This window comes from Meles meles, chromosome 11, assembly GCF_922984935.1.
Source record: "Meles meles chromosome 11, mMelMel3.1 paternal haplotype, whole genome shotgun sequence".
Taxonomy (NCBI): domain Eukaryota; kingdom Metazoa; phylum Chordata; class Mammalia; order Carnivora; family Mustelidae; genus Meles; species Meles meles.
In genome coordinates this window covers 83,306,330-83,324,727 of record NC_060076.1, presented here as the reverse complement: position 1 = coordinate 83,324,727, position 18,398 = coordinate 83,306,330, and the positions used below count along the sequence as shown (strand labels likewise).

The following is an 18,398-nucleotide window of genomic DNA, read 5'->3' as shown; positions in this document are numbered from 1 at the left end:
ATCAAGTTACTTTCAAAAATTTGGATTTAATGTTTGGAAATGTTAAAAGTTTACCTCCTGAGATTTCCTCTGAAATAGTTCCTCCGTAAGGTCAGAAGTACATTGACTAAATTTCAGAAGGGGGGAGGGGGATTGCTTCAGTTTAAATTCACAGTCAATCCATAGGTCAACAAAATCCAAATAGTAAAAGTCAATGCTGATGATGGCCCTGAGCAATTTTCATAATTAGGTTTTCCTCATTTGTGACCCGCTGATTGTCCTTCGGGTGGCGCGCGGAGGTGCGGTCTTTTAAAGAGTGTAGGGAGAGATCTTAATGGGCTCTGGGTTGCGTTGCTCTCGTCTGTTCCATCTGAGAACACCCTCTGTAACTCTTCGAGACTTCTCCCTCATGAGTCGAAACAAGGAGAAATTCCCATGTAGCCCCTCAGACTCAAGTCGTCATGCTTCACGCAGTCCTTAGAATATGTCTCTCCTGCCAAATCTTTCTGTAGAAAGAAAATCAAACCCAAAGACACTAGGACTTTAGGATGTTAAGTGACTTCCCAAAGGCCACAGAGTAAAAATCCAAAGGGGTCCATATTGGCTTCCTCTGTCTTAGAAAATAGCTCCATTAGAACTCATCAATTCTAGGACATTGAAGTAAGTTGATGTTTCCTGACTGTTCTCTGAACAGTGAAAGAGGTCTTTCACTATGAAAGTTAATGTTCAAATGTTTTTCATAAAAGACTCTTTCTCGATTGTATTAACTAGTTTGAAGAAAGGGAACTGTAATTTCCCAAAAGTTAGACTTATACAGTATCACAAGGAAACAAAACACCTGTGAGCCCAAATGGCTTTCCATTATTAAAGTATTAAGAAAGCACTGTCTTATATAGTTCATCTGTTTTGCTGCTTTGTGACACTTTGTGGTTTGGCTTATACTCTGCTTAGACATAAATGCTATATAGTTTCTTCCAGTTTTTCCTCTTTACATTCTGCTTTCTTACCTTCTATTTAAAGTGCTCTTGGGGCACCTGGGGGGCTCAGTTCATTAAGCATCTGCCTTTGGCTCAGTTCGTGATCCCAGGGTCCTGGGATGAAGCCCCACATTGAGCTCCTTGCCCAGCACGGAGTCTCTTTCTCCCACTCGCTTTCTCTCTGTGATCTCTCTCACTCTCTAATCTCTCTCTCTCTCTCAAATAAAGTCTTTTAAAAAATTTAAAAAAAAATAAAGTGCTCTTACCTGAGCTTCCTAAAATTTGAAGAAATAGTAACCATTTTTATTAACCATCCATTCATTCAGTCTTTGCTCAGATAATATTATTACTGGTAGTAATAGTAATCTAATTTTTTCATTGTTTTACTCTGTTCATATTTCATCGAACTGTGTTGATCACATTTTCATCATTTTTTAATAGTTAATTACATAGTCTCATATTTTGTTAATATAATTTTTCTGAAGAATTCTAAGAACACTTTGGTTCAGGTCTACATGAAGTAAAAATCTGTTATACCACTTTTTGATATACTCATCCGCAGTAGAATTTTTATGAAAAGGAGACCAGAAGCTATGTTATTTCACTGGTGAGGGAGTAGTGAGTGGTTAGACCAGGAAACTGAGCCAGCAAAGGAGTTATAGGTTACTTATGCCCCGAACTCCTTCTTAAAAGAATTTAAGAAACTTTAAAAATATGCGACTTTCCTATTGCGGTTATGCATCACTAAGAGATGGCTGTTTTAAGCTTAAATGGTATTGATGTTTTTATGCTGACAGCACAGTTCTATTTATGCTTAAAAAATAAGAAGCTCTAAATAGAGATTGGAAAAATCAGAAAGGTCTTGAAATTGATAGTCACCTATTAAACCCCAACCAGTGTATTTGTTCTATTCAGTGACAGGAAACTTACAAAACTAGTAGGCTGCGGTCAAAAAGACAAAATGCACACTTGGTTAAATGCTTCACCTTTCACGCGGTTGTTCTACTATATTATAGTTACTGCCTCAGAGCATGGATTCTGAGGAATCCTGATATTCTGAAAACCTAATGCAGGCACTTAAAACTTGCCTTGAGCAAGTCCGTGGAGATATCCTGGCATTAATTCAAAGTGAATCCCCTAAGAATTCCACTTTCACACCAGTAATACAAACGAAACAGAGACTTGAGTGGTTCTCTAGATCCTTAAGGCAAGCGATAAATTAAAAATTCATTAATCATTTTGATTGAGGCGGAGATACAGTATTTTAGGGAGAATACTTCCAAGTTTAAAAGAAATCCCTTGTGGAGGAAAATGAATAGAGGGTATAGTTCATCAGGAAGAAACCATCCTTTCTTACGGAGCAAAAAAAAGGGGGGGGTGGAGGACAAAGAATTAGGAAGTTCAGATGCACTATATATAGCGTGGAGTCTCAACTCTCTCTCCTTGGTACAGTTGGGCCACGGGTGCTCTCGGTAATAGCACTGAAAGCAGCAGTTTTTAAAGATATACTCAACTTTCCCCGCTCCCAGGATGTGGGATTCTAATGAAACCACCTGTGTAATCCGTGTCAGAGATGCTGCAGCCTTTGGAGAGCACCACTTGCTGAAATGTCTAGTGAGAGCTAAAATAAGCCCCTTTGGTGGAAAAAACCCGCTGAGTGGTTGAAATCAGAGCTGCAGAAGGTCACTGGCTATTTTAGCAGCTGCAAGCTGGTCCTCGGTTTATAGCATTACAGTTAGAAACAAGGAACTGTCACCGTACTTGTCAGTTTACTTGTTCCTCGCCAAAATATACACACGTAACCTTTTTTTCCCACATAGGATTAGGTAATTCGAATGACTCGTTTCCCAACCTCACTTTACTCGTGGATCAGTACATATGCAAAATTATTTTTCATGTATTTCTTTAAGTGATACTTCAAAATACTATTTTTACATTGGGCGACAGGACTGATCTTTAAAACTCCACTTACCTTTGTGAACTTTATCACACACATCTCAACCATTTCTAAATGCCTTAAGGAAGGAGTCCCTGCCTACTTCTTAGATTTATTCAGCAGATCACAGTGAAGATTGATGAGGATGGGGGAGGGGTGTGGAAGTCCTGTAAGTCTCGGAGAATAGAGACCCAGTTCACTTCTGAAATTATTTAGATACAGTCCATTTGGAAATGGAAGAAGGAGGTTAGTTCCAGCCCCGGGGTTCTATAACTTTTGCACACACTGTTGACAATTGCCATCAATTTTATTCTAGAGTTCCCTTCGAAAATTTAATTTTTCTCTTCTTAATGCCCACTTCGTAAATGGATTTAAGATTACCTCAAAGAGTTCCAGGGAAGTGTGACAATTTTCACAATATTGTTTGTTTGTTTTCATCAAAAATGGTTAAGTGTATTTGCTTTATATCACTTATTTTCTAAGCCTCTTTCTTGGGGTACGATTGACGTACAAAAAGCTATGCATACCATTAAATATACAACTGAGTGAGTTTGGAGATAAGTGCAGTCTATTAGCCACAATCTGTGCCATAAACGTACCCCTGTATCAATTATTTAAAAATTTTCTGGGATTGTGCTTTCACTTGAATTGGATGTTGTGTCTCATAAGGTTACTTGATAAGTGGAGTTACAAATCTTGTCAGTCAGTTATAAGTCTTGTGTTCCAACAAGCCTTCCTTCAGGGTCAAAGTCCAAAAACAAAACATCCGTTTTATTGGGGGAAAGGGGGCGTGGAGAGAAAGCAAGAACAAGAGGTTGCTCGTGAAATTAACAAACGAAACAAGGCTCCTGGACTTGACATTAACCTGTAATTACACACCCAATTTTTCCTTGTATCAGTGTTTGTGTTTTGCCTCATCGTGATTGAAAAGAAATGACTAGACGGAGCATGTAAGATTGTTTTTCTCATTCCTTGACATCATTTTATTAGCTATCAAAGCCGGTCGCGTGCTCAGAGAACTGGACAAACCTGTGTCTCACTGAACATGTACTGAGCCTTAACTCCTGAGAAAATGTAGCTCCGTCTTTATACCCACTTAAGAAACTTCCAGCCTCATCCCTGATCTCAGGAAGAACAAGGTAGAGTTCATGGACAATGCCCCTGAAGGCGGGAGACCTTCCCCTCTGTCAGCCATCCGGGCCATATCCCCGTCCAAGCCCTTATCCCAGCTCGGTGCGGTGGGCTCCCGCTTGGGCCTGTGCCACCCGCCGCCCGGCCTGGTTAAAGAATCCGACAGAAAGTAGGCTCCGACCAGCAAGTGCAGTCCCAGCCCGGGAAGCGGATGAAGGGTGTGCGATTGCCCGGAGAGATTCCGTGTGCTCTGCTCCTTTACCTCGGTCCCTTTGTCTGGACTTCTCATGTGGTCCGTCCCTGGAGAGGACTGCGTTTACTCTCACCCTTTCTCTTCTTCCAGGCAAGGACTCTTGAAAGTTCCTTTGGCTCCTAGCGGGAATGTTGCCTCCTGTATTCTTTGTCGCTCCCTTTGTCCCTTCTTCTGAAATCTTCTCCCCTTTTCAGAACCGCAGACTCTCGGTCCGGGCGGAGCATCTCGTCTGATGGCCGCGTGTCTTTCTGATGGACAGCACGGGCCCTCGGGCCTGCTCCCTGGGGCAGAGTCTAGTTCCCCCTGCGGTGTGGTGACCCGCGTCTCGAGGGGCCCACGGCGGGTCCTGCGCGCGGCTCACCTTTGCAGGGCGCGCCCGCGGGAGCGCGCGGAGCGGGGCCGCTCTGTGCCTTCGCCCCGCGGATATTCCTGACTCTTCTGTCAGATTTACCTTTGATTTCTCACCAAAAGGGTGTGAGAGTAATGGTGCGTGTTCCATGTTTGACCTCAAACCGCTGGGAGTGCTTAGGCTTTGAGATCATCTGGCGCGGGGCGGTGTACGCTTTCTAGTATCCTTTGTGAAATAACGCAGAAAATGGAAGACTAGTGAGCGGAGGGGTGGAGGGATGGACGCTTTCAGCATTCCCGTTACTAACTCAGCACTGGTTGAGCACCTTCCACACCGAATGCGCTCTGTCCCCCGTCCCTCTCTCTCGCTGCCACACCCGCGGGTCCCGTGCACCCCGCTTCGGAACTGTCCTGGAGCCAGAGCCGCCGCCTCTCTTGCTTGACTTCTCACCACAGCCTGATCAACCTTGGGTACCCCCTCATGCCCCTGCCTCTTCCTTGCCATGGCCAAGGTCACCTTCATAAAAGAAAAACCCCACCGGGTCACTCTCCTGCTCCACAGCTTCCACTGGCTCCCAGTTGCCTAAAGATAAAAAACCCATATTCTTAGGTCCCCGGTGCCGGTTTCCATCCCCGGCCTCCTGTCTCCCATCTCTCCAGGGCTCCCCGCTGCACGCGCTGTAGAGCTCCTGCCAGGAGAGACAGACCTGATTTCAAATCACCATTTGCGGGCTCTACAGAAATGGCTCTAGAGGCACTCAGTCTTTCTCTCCGTAAAAGGGAAATTGGTTGTAAAGGATAAGGCTTATAAGGAGCAGAAATTATCTAGCTCCTAATAGCTTTCTATCCGTGCCTTTGGAAGGGCAGCCCCTCTCCCTGAGGTGTGTGCCTTTCTCTCCTCCCCGTGACAAACCCCTGCTCAGACGCAGACCAACCGCCATCTTCTCTATGGCTGTGTTTCTGCCTCCCCCAGGCTGAGTCGGAGACGTTCTCCTTCGGGCTCCCGGAGCAAGTCAAGGGCATTTATTACATTATGATATGATATGTTATGATGTAAGATACTGTAGGACCCCTTAAAAAAGACAATGTCCTATTTTAAAAGATCTGTACCTTAACCTGGTATAAAATAGCTTTTCCAAAAAGCTATTGTTGAACAAGCGTGTGGAGGCACTCTGCGAGGCTCCGCAGCCCAGTTCTTGAAAAGCACACACGCACAACCTCAAAACGTCTGGAACAGACCGATCCGCACACATAACCACAATCCAAGTTTGAGTGGAACAGGGCTCGTTTGGACGTGGAATCACGTGTAACAGCAGCGACCCCCCCCCCCCCCCCCGCCCCGCCTGAGGACGCAGGGAAGCAGGGAAACCTTTGCGGGGAGCGGACGTCTGAGCATGCGTGTGGATTTTACTTCCGGTTTTGTTTAACCCGTCCTTGTGTTTATCATGCCCACCTCTCCTTACTCCCCACAGCACCCCGAGCTTTGGTGGCAGAAGGCTAGAGAGTTGTTAAACCTTGGCCAGTAGTTCCCAGGAGATGGCATAAAGGGACAGATAAAAAGAGTTTTCCATAATGCAGTTTTGAGTGGCAGTTGCAGTTCTGCTTATAAACCCTGAAGCCTGTAAATTCCTGACAAATCAGCATATCTTTGAAGATGAAGACAGACTACAGCAGGAAGATAAAGGTTTGAAAACTAGAAAGCCATAGAAACCTTATGTTTTCATTATACACTTAGGAATAGATTTTTTTTTTTTTTTAGATTCTAAGTAATTAGACTGCCCAAGTGAAATTGAAAAATGATGAACCATGACATACCAATCTATTTTAATATGATGTATAAAGTAATTCCTGCCCTTTTTTTATAACATCGGAGGATATTCAATAAAATTTTGAATATAGGATTTTTTTAAAGAAAGGATTTTAGAATATGATAAGCAATGGGAGTCTAGAAATTCATTCAGTTCAACTGTAGAGAATAACTATAATCATAACAGCATTTTGTAGCATCTTCTACATCTGGCACTTAATGGTTCTAATTGGAAAACTCTAAGAAATATTGAAATAACTTCCTCCAGTGGCACTGATTGCGAAATTAAATCTCCCTGTTTTGTGTCCATTGGCGTCCTCACATTGCTTCCCTGATGACAAATTCTATAGAGTGTCCTAACAGTGTGGCTAACATTTACTCAGGGTTTATAGTATACCAGGCAACGGGCCGTACAAGGTTTTCTACTTGGAGAGATCACTGTAGGCACAAGCGTACATGTCTTTATTCTCTTCATCACCAAAACTCAATATATTTCACGCCACGTGTCCCAGAAGCTTAGCAAGATAAAAAGAAGGTGCCTCAGCACCACTCTGGGAGTTATCCTGGAGGAATGAAATACGGCCATTTAGAAAGAACAGAAATTGCATCTGAAATTGCGTAAACTGAAACACTAGAAAAATTCTATTCCTGTATGAGCCAAGAACAGTTATTAGGCAGAAAAAAGATTTGGTCATCTTCATTCTACTCATCCCGCTCATATAGAATCCCTGGGTACTTGGGTTCCTGAGGTCTCACGCTATTTGTATGTTCAAATAGCTGAGGGGATTTTGAGGGAACCTCCTACCAGCTCTGTCCAGCTCTAGGAGACTTGTTGCAGGTTTTTAAGGAGATCTGTTATGTCTGGTTCTGTTGTTCAACTGCCATACCTCCAAACCCAGAATGTTCGGTATTTAAGATATAATACCAGATACAGCTCATTTGAGATGAATGGCCCCAAAAGACTGCTTTTGTTTGTTCCTACTTTTTTATGAATGTAAGCATCTTCTCATTTTTCAAAGAAAAATTTCCTCTTATGAAAAATTAGAAAGGAGAATATAATCATCACCATGGCCCAACTTCAATAATTATCACCTCATGAGTCAATACTGTTTCATTTATATTCCCTCTGCCATTATTTATCATGTAAGATATTTATATGGTACCAAAGTCCAATCTACAAAAATAATATCAGAGCATCTAGCCTCTACCCTGTCCTTATACTCTCTTTTCTTTCCTCTATAGAGAACTTATCTTTTTAGATTATTGTTTTATCTTCTCTTTAAAAATACAAGCCAATAAAGTTATATTTAAATTCCCCCTTTCTGAGATAAACAATGGGAGTCTGGTGATTTTCAAAATATTCTTAAAGTCTTTGGAGTGAAATGTCAAGTGTATTACTGGTCTTCTAGGCCAAAAAGCAGGAAACATGGTCATTTGTATTTATTTTAAAAATAATTATTTGAACACTTTACAACTTGTAAAGCCCTGAGTTTGTGACCCAAAAAGGGGGAGGGAGTAAAAGGCGGTAAATTTTGATTAAAAGACTAGAAATTGAGGGACGCCTGGGTGGCTCAGTCAGTTAAGTATCTGCTTTTGGCTCAGGTCATGATCTGAGGGCCCTGGGATCAAGCCCCGCATTGGGCTTCCTTGCTTCTCCCTCTCCCTCTGCCTGCCGCTCCCCCTGCTTGTGCTTTCTCACTGTGTTCTCTCTCTCAATAAATAAAATCTTAAAAAAAAAAAAAGACAATAGGAGATACATAGATAGATAGTAGGGTTAAAGACACTAATACAATTGGAGTGTCTGCAAAGGGATTCCTAGTAAACAGTAACAGCTAGTTTCTTTGCAGAGCGGGAACTTACTCACAGACCCTCTAACTGATCTTCCTTCTCCCAGATCGAATCGCACAGAACATCATCAAGTCCCACCTGGAGACGTGTCAGTACACCATGGAGGAGCTACACCAGCTGGCGTGGCAGACCCACACCTACGAGGAGATTAAAGCCTATCAGAGCAAGGTACTCTGGGAAACCATGAGACCGTTTTTCTTGTTGGGATTTCTCTTTTTCTGGCTTTCTCGAACCTCAGCATTACTGACCGTTAGGGCCGGATAATTCTTCGTGTAGGGACTGTCCCGCACGCTGGTGGATGCTTAGCGTCATCCCTGGTATCTACCCTCCAGATGCCAGTAGCCGTCCCCTCACACAGGCGTGGCAATCAGCTGCCTCCAGACATCGCCAGATGTTCCCTGGGAGCCCAAACCACCCCAGTTAAAAAACACTGCCCTATTCGAGGGACCAGGGAGACTGTGCCCACATCAGATGACTTTAAGACCTCTCATGGGGCCAGGCAAGGAAGAGAAACAATTGAGAAATTGTAGCAGTAATAATAGTTGGAAATTTACAAAGATGTGCCATAAAGCATCCTAAATGTTTTTTCTTCCCTACATGTTAAAAAGGACCAAAGAAGAAAAGGACAACCCACCTCATGTTATAATTATTTATTATTATTATTATTATCATTATTATTTTGTATCCACTAGAGAAGTTTTTAAGAGAAGGAATTTGCTATTGTTATATAGTCACATTACTTTTCTTTGGGATGGAGATCCACAATTACAAGATCTACCAGTAAATGAAATTTTAAATAAAATACATAAATGGGTCTATATCTAAACACACAAGGGTTGCCTGGCTTGGTCAGTCAGTAGAGCATGCTTGATCTCAGGATCAGGATCTTGATCTCAGGATTGGGATCTGATCTCAGGATTGTGAGTTCGAGTCCCACATCAGGTGCAGAGATTACTTAAAATCTAAAAAATACATACATAAGTGAATAAATATATGATTATACATTGATTTTTCTCTACTGGCACAATTAAATCTTACCCCTTTTATATAAATAAGACAAAATCATAGGTATTGTTATGATCAATAAAAAGCAGAATTCACACGCTTGGATTTATGTCTCCTGTTCCAAGGAAGATAATGCAAGGGTCAAAATACATTTCGGAGATTCTAAATTACTTCAGAGAGTGATTTGATGGTTTGAGGTCTTTCCCCGTGAAATTCTTTTATAGCAAACAGCACTCTCCGTAAGTTCTGGAAAAAGAACACAATGTAAAAATCTTACAAGTTCAATGTTCCTTAGGTGCCCACGAACATGACCAGATAGAAACCTCAGAACGAAGTCACTGCAAGAGTTTTTTGGTTTGTTTGTTTTTTTTCCCAAAACAGACTAAGAGCCCGAGTTTGTTTAGGGGAAGAGGAGGGAAAAAGAGCAAAGAAACTAAACATCTGTCTTTACAGACATCATAGTGCAGTGCTTCCACTATTTTCGTCTCAGTACATTAAACGTGTATCAAGGTTCGAACAGGTCAGAACACTATGTCAGAAAATATTGTCATTGTCTACCTCTTTCAAAGGAATTGGGTACATTCTGGCCTCGGGCCCCACGTGACCGGTGAGCGCTGGGAGGGAAACCCTGACTATGGCACTGACTCTCCACGTTGCTCTTGGCCCCACGTTCATTCCGTGTCTCTCTCTTGAAGTCCAGGGAAGCGCTGTGGCAGCAGTGCGCCATCCAGATCACCCACGCCATCCAGTACGTGGTGGAGTTCGCGAAGCGCATCACGGGCTTCATGGAGCTCTGTCAGAACGATCAGATTCTACTTCTGAAGTCAGGTAAGCCAGGAGGAGATTCATGGGGGGCCTGTTGGCGACCAGGACGCGGTCAGCCGCCGGCTCAGTGTTGGTTCTGGAAAACCTTCCTTCCAGGGTGTAGTTCATATTTCCCACCCACACGGTCGGCCAACTCCCAGAGAAGACTCCCGGTAATAAAAGTGCCCTGATACTCGTTCAGTTCCCCTTTGAAGTCAAATACAATTTTGCTTATTGAAAGTGGAGCTATTAATTGCAGAGGTTGAGATCGCCAGCCTCACAGGCCGAGCGAGTCATGAGCGTGTCAAGGCGGCTGAACTGCTGAGCTGGCTCTCAGACGCGCCACTTGCCTTTTGTCGGGGGGAGACATCCAGGCTAGCAGCGCGTTGCCTCTGTGGTCACTCCCCGTCATTTTAATGAGGACAGCCTGCAGCCAGGCTACACCCGGAGAAACCCCCTGAGCTCTAATCTCCCGTCCCCTTCTCTCATACCTGCTCTCTGACTCGCGCAGTCACCTAGGAGTGTCTGCATGTGACGGACTTCCCAGAGGCTGTTACCCAAACAGGAAACGAATTTTTCTTCTTGACCCCCACCCCCCTTTGAAAATAGAAAATAGGAACCATCATGGTGTTTGTTAACCTTCCTGGACCTGGGCCGTAGTAATGATTATACATACGTGTGTGTCATAACACACTCTACATATGTTCACGTTTACTCACGACATCTCATTTAGTCTGGGGACATTGGTATTATTTCCCTCTCAGAGGAGGAGGGGAAGATTCAGAGAAATGAAGGGCTGCGTTCAGTGTCACAAAGCCAGTGTGTGGCCGAGCTGGCCAGACAGAATAGTTATAAGTTGCTGCTGCTGCTTTACCACATGATTGAAGATGGTACAAACCTTGTCTCAAACATGAGCTTGATCGATCAGTTATCTATTGCTGGGTACAAATAACCCTGAAACCTATAGGTCAGATGACCGTCATCATTGATTTTGCTCCCAAAGTTACCATGTGAGCGGGTCTCAGCTAGGGATGGCTTGTCTCTTGCTCCATGTGGGGCTCACTGAGGCAAGCGACGAGACTGAGGACAGGAGGATCCCCTCACTTGGCTGCCAGGGTGGGCTGGTTGAGTCCAGAGTTCAGCCAAGGCTCTGGACTGCAGGCCCCAGTCCCTATGCATGCACGTCAGCCTCTCCGCAGAGCGCTTGGACTTTCTCACAGCATGCTCGCTAGTTTCAGAAGCTAGCACTCCAAACGCCCAAGGCCAAAGTGCATAACATTTTTCTGGCTTAGCTATGTTATTTCCACCTCACCCTGTTAGTCAGGGCAGCCATGACCACGCACCTGGACTCAAGGGTAGGAGACATGAATCCTTCTTCTTGATAGGGGAGTGGTAAGGCCCTTGAAAAGCACGTGGAATGGAAGATATTTTTGTGACTCTCTTTGAAAAAAAAAAAATCTGCCACATCTGATATGTGACCCTGAGCTACCCTCTCGAGATGGCAGTTTCCTCATTTGCAAAATAAAGAGATGGAGTAGGAATAATGAATTCCAAACTTCCAGTTGCTTTGGCAGCATTGGAGGCGCTCACGGACTGTTCTGAGTCGTGGGCATCATCCGAGGCCCACGGATCTGAGTCTTTGAGAAGGGAACCCAGCTCACTGCATTTCTAAGTCTCAGGTATAACGAGCCCATAGACTGATACTGGAGAACCACTCCACCATATGACCTTCTAACATCTCTGCCTGCTGTAAAAACGTTGACTCTGGTATAAAGGGCGGACAGAGTACTGAACCTCCTTAAGCCTCCCGTAACTCACCCCTAAAAAAAGGGGGGGGCGTAATAAAACTCACCTGAAAGGGTATTATAAGGAACAAATAACAAACGTAAGGTGCCAAGGAATGTGCCTTTCCCCTTATACTCAATAAATGGTACCTATTACTGTTTTTGTCAGAAAGACCACTGTTTTGGAGGGGTTCTGTTTTGTTTTTAAAGTTGTTATTTATTTGACAGCAGAGAGAGGGAACACAAGCAAGGGGAGTGGCAGGCAGAGGCAGAGGGAGAAGCAGACCCCTGCTGAGCAGGGAGCTGGATGCGGGCCTCGATCCTGGGCCCCTGGGACCATGACCTGCCCCAAAGGCTGCCACTTAATGACTGGTACCCCAGGCACCCCAGGAAAACCACTGTTTTAATTAAGATTTACAAATCCCCTTCTATGTGTAAGCCCCTATGCTGGGTGACAGATAGGGGAAAGCAGAGAGAAATTAACAGACCAAAGAAAGTAAGACACAGACATAAATATTCACTGGCAAGTAAGAAGGGCACCACAGATACCCTGGGAAAACCAGGGGCTTAGCCGATTCCCCTGTGCGGTGGTTCCTCAGAATGTCCATAAATGTTCAGAGGGCAAAACAAAGGCAGCAAACTAGTTCATTCAACAAACATTTAGAGGTGCCTGGGGGGCTCAGTCAGTTAAGTGTCTGACTCTTGGTTTCAGCTCAGGTCCCCATCTCATGGGTCATGGGAGGGAGCAATACACAGGGCTCCACATTGAACAGGGAGTCTGCCTGAAGTTTCTCTCCCTCTGCCCCTCCCCCCACCCGCATACTCTCTTCCTCTCTCAAATAAATAAAGAAAACTTTACAAAAATAATAAAAATAAGTAGTAAGCCCCTACTAGGTACCAGGAACTTTTTTAGGTCCTGGAGATATAATAGTGAATAAATTAACCACAACTCCGTAATGTCTACGGACACAGGTCCTGCCCTCCCTGGGCCAACAGTGAAGTCAGAGAAACACTAGTATCAAGGCTGAACGAGTTCCTTCATGTTGAGGCTTCCCCAGGCCTTTGACCTGTGAATGCTGATTGTACCTCTGAAGGAGATCATATTCAGCATTTTGCCAAAACTCATTGGACCAAGAAAACCTCATTTCAAAGACATCGGACGTCACTGGTGCCCTCCAGAAACACCCTGAAGGGGTCCCTATGTAAAGTCATCCTGTGCTGAAACCTAACACGGACTATGGTAGAAATCGAGGCAGGAAGCACGTGTAGCCCCTGCAGAATTTCTGCAAAAGGGAACGGGCTGGACTTGCCTGATGCAGAGCTCCTTGTGGATTCGGGAGTTGGAACCACCTGTAATATTAGTCAAAAAAAAAAAAAACAAAAAACGAGAGAGAAGGAAGGAAGGAGAAAGAAGAAAGAAAAGAAAAATTATGTATGCTTCCCAAAAACCATATTGTTGCTGCCCTCCATCTTAACCTCCTTTAAGGTCTGTTTTATCTTTAATTCCTCACACAAGCACGAAGAGAGCTTGTTTTTTTTTACTCGGGAAGGGATCCTGAGGTATTTCTGAATGGGTGCAGCTATGTGTCTGCGCATATGTGTGTGTGTTTTCAAGGTTTTTTTGGAAGTCTCGTGGCCTTTATAATAACTTTATTATTGCACGTATACACATATTTCCTTTATTTTTTTATTCATAGGTTGCTTGGAAGTGGTTTTAGTAAGAATGTGCCGTGCCTTCAACCCATTAAACAACACTGTTCTGTTTGAAGGAAAATATGGAGGAATGCAGATGTTCAAGGCCTTAGGTGAGTTTACCTTTGATGGTGACACAGTTTTCTTAGCTGCTGCCAGTTTCTCCACTGAGAAGCTGGTAAGTGAAATGCCTTGATTCTTGAATTTGAACTAGCATCTCACTTGACAGGGGCTGGACCAGTGTTATCTAAGATCTTAGAGTTGCGCATCCTAATATGAAAGGTGGGAGAGAACCACAGACCCCTTTGAGATCAACCACACCTCATTCACAAATCAATGGACACCGTTTCTGAAAGAACTGAGAGGCATTCTAGATTATTCTTTGTAAGATCAACTTTTATTTTCCCTTCTAGCTTACTGCCTCACAAAGTACACTAGGTGGACCACTGCTGGTCCGTGGGTGAGTGATCTCTTAGTGTCTTCTGTAAATGCATAGTCGTTAGTTAAGATATTCAATGAAAAGAAGAGCTCCTTCACTTGCTTCTCTCCCATAGCACTCACTTTCTCCCTGTTAGTTCATGAAGTTCTGGTGGGAGACCAGGAAGAGTGGGTGCCAACCTGCCTTCCCATGATCCCCAGACCTTTCCCGTGGGGGGGCACACACAGAGGCAGTCTTTGAAAGCGCTGGGTATCATTCACATCCAGGCATCGGTCGCAGAGCAGATAAGAATGTTAGCGAAGATGGGCCGATGCCAGGAAAGGTTTTCACGATTGGCAGTGCCATTTGTTCCATACGTGGCCCCTGGACATCGCAGAGGCCAGTGCCCTTTCACCTTCTGTGCTGTCAGCTGATAGGGCGGCCAACGGCAAGTCCGTCTGGCTGGCATTGTTTGCCTTCTGCCGCTGATACACATCCATGTCCTCTACACGGCTAGATTTTCAAGAAAGGAGGAAAAGCCTTGGCAGGCAACTTGGGTATATTTCCAGCCTCATAAAATAAACATTTACCAAGGATCAGTGTAGGGACGAAGCATTCTTTTGCCAAAATTCACCATTGCTAAGCAACTGACCTACAAGGGATCCGTGAGAAGGTAAAAATAAATGAATGCCTGCCCCTCAGTAAGATTTTCAGGGAAGTTACCCACTTGAAAGCTACCTCCTCTTCGTTCTATATAAGAAGTTTGGAACATCTCAGTTTGAGGTCTCTGGGCATTCTATGCTGCCAGGTTCTGGGGCCACTAAGACCGATAGCCCTTATGCCTGATGTTTTCGGTTTTCTGTGTATGTTCTCTCTCTACTGAAGGAACCCCAAAATCACTTCTTTAAATATTTTTAGATGGAACTAATTTCAGACTTCCAAGATTATTTTTAGTTTCTACAGTCCCAGTTGAATATTACAGTGGGCACACACCGTCCCCATTGGCCCCTCATTGATGTAACGTTAATTTTCAGTGCTTGATTGAGATGTTGCCCAATTTCCTCATTCTGTAATTACTAGGAACTTGGAAAACTTTTTGACTGGTGTGCAAATCCCTGAATACCATCTGGATTATGGGGCTTTCCTTACTATTGCCCCCATTCCATTCAATTATTCTCATCTAATTGGCCTTCTTTTATAGGTTCCGATGACCTAGTGAATGAAGCATTTGACTTTGCAAAGAATTTGTGTTCCTTGCAGCTGACTGAGGAGGAGATTGCTTTGTTCTCATCTGCTGTTCTGATATCTCCAGGTAAGGAGGTCTGAGGTCCTGTCTTTAAAAACGAAACAAAAAAAAATTGTCTTTAACATGAATTACATCTACTCAAGCCTATGTACTCGAGAAATTTAGATTTCCTTAAGCAAGTTTGTGATATTTTTGGACAATTCAAAAGAAAGTAGCCTTAAATTAATTAAAATGAGCCATTTTGCCCCACAAGCAAGAGAAGGGTGTGTGGTAGGGCTCACTCCAGATTTAGATAAGCGAAAGTATTCCTTAACAGATTAATGAGGGCGGATGGTGGCCTGAGTTACAGCTAAGTTCTATTTCGATTGTAAGAATAAAGGAGGTTGAAAACAAATGTCCATCAAGGTGAGACTTAGTAGAAATATGTTTAAATGAAAGATCCAGCATGAGGACAAAAGGAAATAAAATGTACCACCTTCTCTTTAAACACCTCTTTTGTTGACTCTTCCACCAAGATTAGCAATATGAGGGGCTTTGAAAAGCCCCAGTATGAGGACAGCAGAGGGAAAAATGATTCCCCCTAAAGACTGGGAAAGGGAGAATCTCCGATGTGGACACAGGGATGAGAATGCTGACATTCCCGTGGGGGGACCTGTCATCACTTCTCTCTATGACCTTAAACACTTGACCTCCCCCCCCCCGCCCCACCCAGAGCTTTAGTCTCTTCATCTATAAAGTAGTAAGTGTGGACTTCATTATACTAAAGATCGTGGGGCGCCTGGGTCATTCAGTCGGTTAAGTGTTCGACTCTTGATTTCAGTTCAGGTCATGATGTCAGGGTCATGAGATCGAGCCCCGTGTCAGACTCACACTCAGCTTGCTCGGAGTCTGCTTACGATTCTCTCCCTCTCCCTCTGCCCCTTACTACCCAGCGCGCTCTGTCTCTGTCTCAAATAAATAAATAAATAAATCTTAGAAAAAAATGAAGATCATGTCTAGCTCTAAAATGCAATAACATACCAAAATTTTCAAAGAAGATAAGGTGTAATGTTCATAGATCCAATAGAACTCTAGCAACTGAAATGCTGTTTAAAATATATGGCAGCTTGAGAATGTCAGGAATCCTAATAAGCACATGGCCCCTTCTTCAACCAGAATGAACTCCGAGTCACTCAGCTGTCTGCTCGGTTGGATTTTGGGTGAAAGGATACCAATGTCATTTATAGTTCTCTGCTAATAATTTTCATGGCCACGAGACTCATTCTTTCTATAAAATTCATCCTAGGGACTAGAGCCCTTCTTACTCCCTAACATCATTTTCAGTGGGACTGGAAGAAATTAATCTCACCTGTGATTGCACACACTGACATGTCATTCCAGATGTGTCTACCAATAACACCAGTCTCTACACTTTTGATTTGATCTTAGGGAGAGAGAGTGAGCAGAGGGAGAGAGAGAATCTTAAGCAGGCTCCATTCTGGGCACTGAGCCTGGAGGGGGACTTGATCTCAAGACTCTGAGATCATGACCTGAGCTGAAATCAAGAGTCCGACACTTAACCAACAGAGCCATCCAGGTGCCCCTCAGCCTCTACGTTTTTTATCAGTGAGGCTTTATCTATTTATCATTAAATTTTATGAAGACTTTTAAATTTGCTTCTATTTTTTATTTAACCATGTTATCAAAAATAGAAATTATCACTTGGCATGTTATTACTAACAGTTTCTTCTGTGGCTCTGTCTACAATCAAGTTTTTCCTCTAGGCCTTTTGTTTTGTTTTAAACCCTCCAAAGTTTCCCAGGCCTGGAAGCACAAAGATAAATGGGAGAAGTGACAAGAAATAGTTATTTCTGATAGCAACCACATGCCAGATAATTTTCCTCCTACCATTTTCTCATCGCATTTGATAGTTTTCTTGGAATATAGTTAAATAGAAGACTCGTTCTAAGCCTGTGGGTCTAGGATGAGGGAGGAGATTTCACTCTTGCTTCCTGCTTGCTCAAAGGAAGTTTTGCAAAATACACTGTGCTTATTAGGGATGTCAGTGGTAAGTGAGTAAATTCCTAACAGCAAATAGATAAGATGTGGCATAACTCATCTAAACAATCTATGAAGATAACTGCCCAGACTTAAGGTAAGCCTGTTGTTTATGGATCAGAAATCACCTGAACTATGAGCCTGTAGCCGTCAAATTCTGCAGAGTTTGGAAGCATGACGTTTGGCTTTGTCTACCTACCAGAGAATCTTCCAGCCCTGGTAGCTGACCCACACTTAGGGGCTTCTGTAGCTCCAGATACCTTGTTTGCCACCTGGGCCTAGTGCCATATTCAGAAAAGAGAGGAAAGACAGATGTCCAGCTTCTGCAGGCTCTGTTCATGCCAGACCCCACCCTTGAACCCCCAGATCTTGTCATAAAAGCCACTGTCTGTTCATCTCCGGATGGTTTAGAGAAGGGAGAGGGAGAGAAACCTAATTTATTCGGATTGACAATTGTCACTGAAGGCTTTTGTGCTCACTTACGTAAGGGTTTTGCTTAACCGGTGGCTAGACTTGTCCTTACCCTGTCTAGGATTACAGAATTGAGTTTCTCACCTGACCTGAACCGTGTTCAGATGGACCATTTCCAAGTTCTTTTCCATTAGTATTTGTTCAGCATTTGGAGACTCTAGATGTCTCTTCATGGAAGCTCCCACCTGAGGCATTGATGCTGGGCTGCATTTTTGTCACCAGACATAAAGCTTCACGGAAGGAAGGAAGGAAGGAAGGGGGTGGTGAAGAGAGAGATACAGGAAGGAAAAAAAGAAAATGTAGGATAGGAGAAAGGAAAGGAGGGATTGTGCTACCCACCACTTAAAAATTCCACATCGAGAAAGGGCACAGGATTAAATTTTTGGAACTGATTCATGTTTATGGTTTGCATTATAACTTAGCTTATAAAAGGGAAGGGGGGATCCTGAATACCAAAAATATTCCTGTGCAATAGATTTTCTTCTAGAATCATTTTCTTCACAAGTCATAAACTTAGATTCTTTCAAAGTAGAAGTTAATGTCCAAAAAATAAAGAAGAGAGAGATGTAAGTTGTCACAGATAATATGAAACATGCTGGTGTTTACTAGAACCACTGGGTTCTTCCCTCCATCCTCCTTTCCTGCGTCAGTGTATCTGGTAT

The 18,398-nt window shown here is 43.6% G+C and overlaps 1 protein-coding gene across 1 annotated transcript in view; it reads left to right on the top strand.

Moving 5' to 3' along the window:
- RORB (RAR related orphan receptor B) overlaps window positions 1–18,398 on the top strand; it is a 190,524-nt gene that overhangs the window by 153,824 nt on the left and 18,302 nt on the right. The window contains exons 5-8 of the mRNA XM_046023460.1: window positions 8,326–8,447; window positions 9,980–10,112; window positions 13,570–13,677; window positions 15,184–15,294. Coding sequence (XP_045879416.1) covers window positions 8,326–8,447; window positions 9,980–10,112; window positions 13,570–13,677; window positions 15,184–15,294 — 474 coding nt within the window. The remainder of the gene's footprint in view (window positions 1–8,325; window positions 8,448–9,979; window positions 10,113–13,569; window positions 13,678–15,183; window positions 15,295–18,398) is intronic.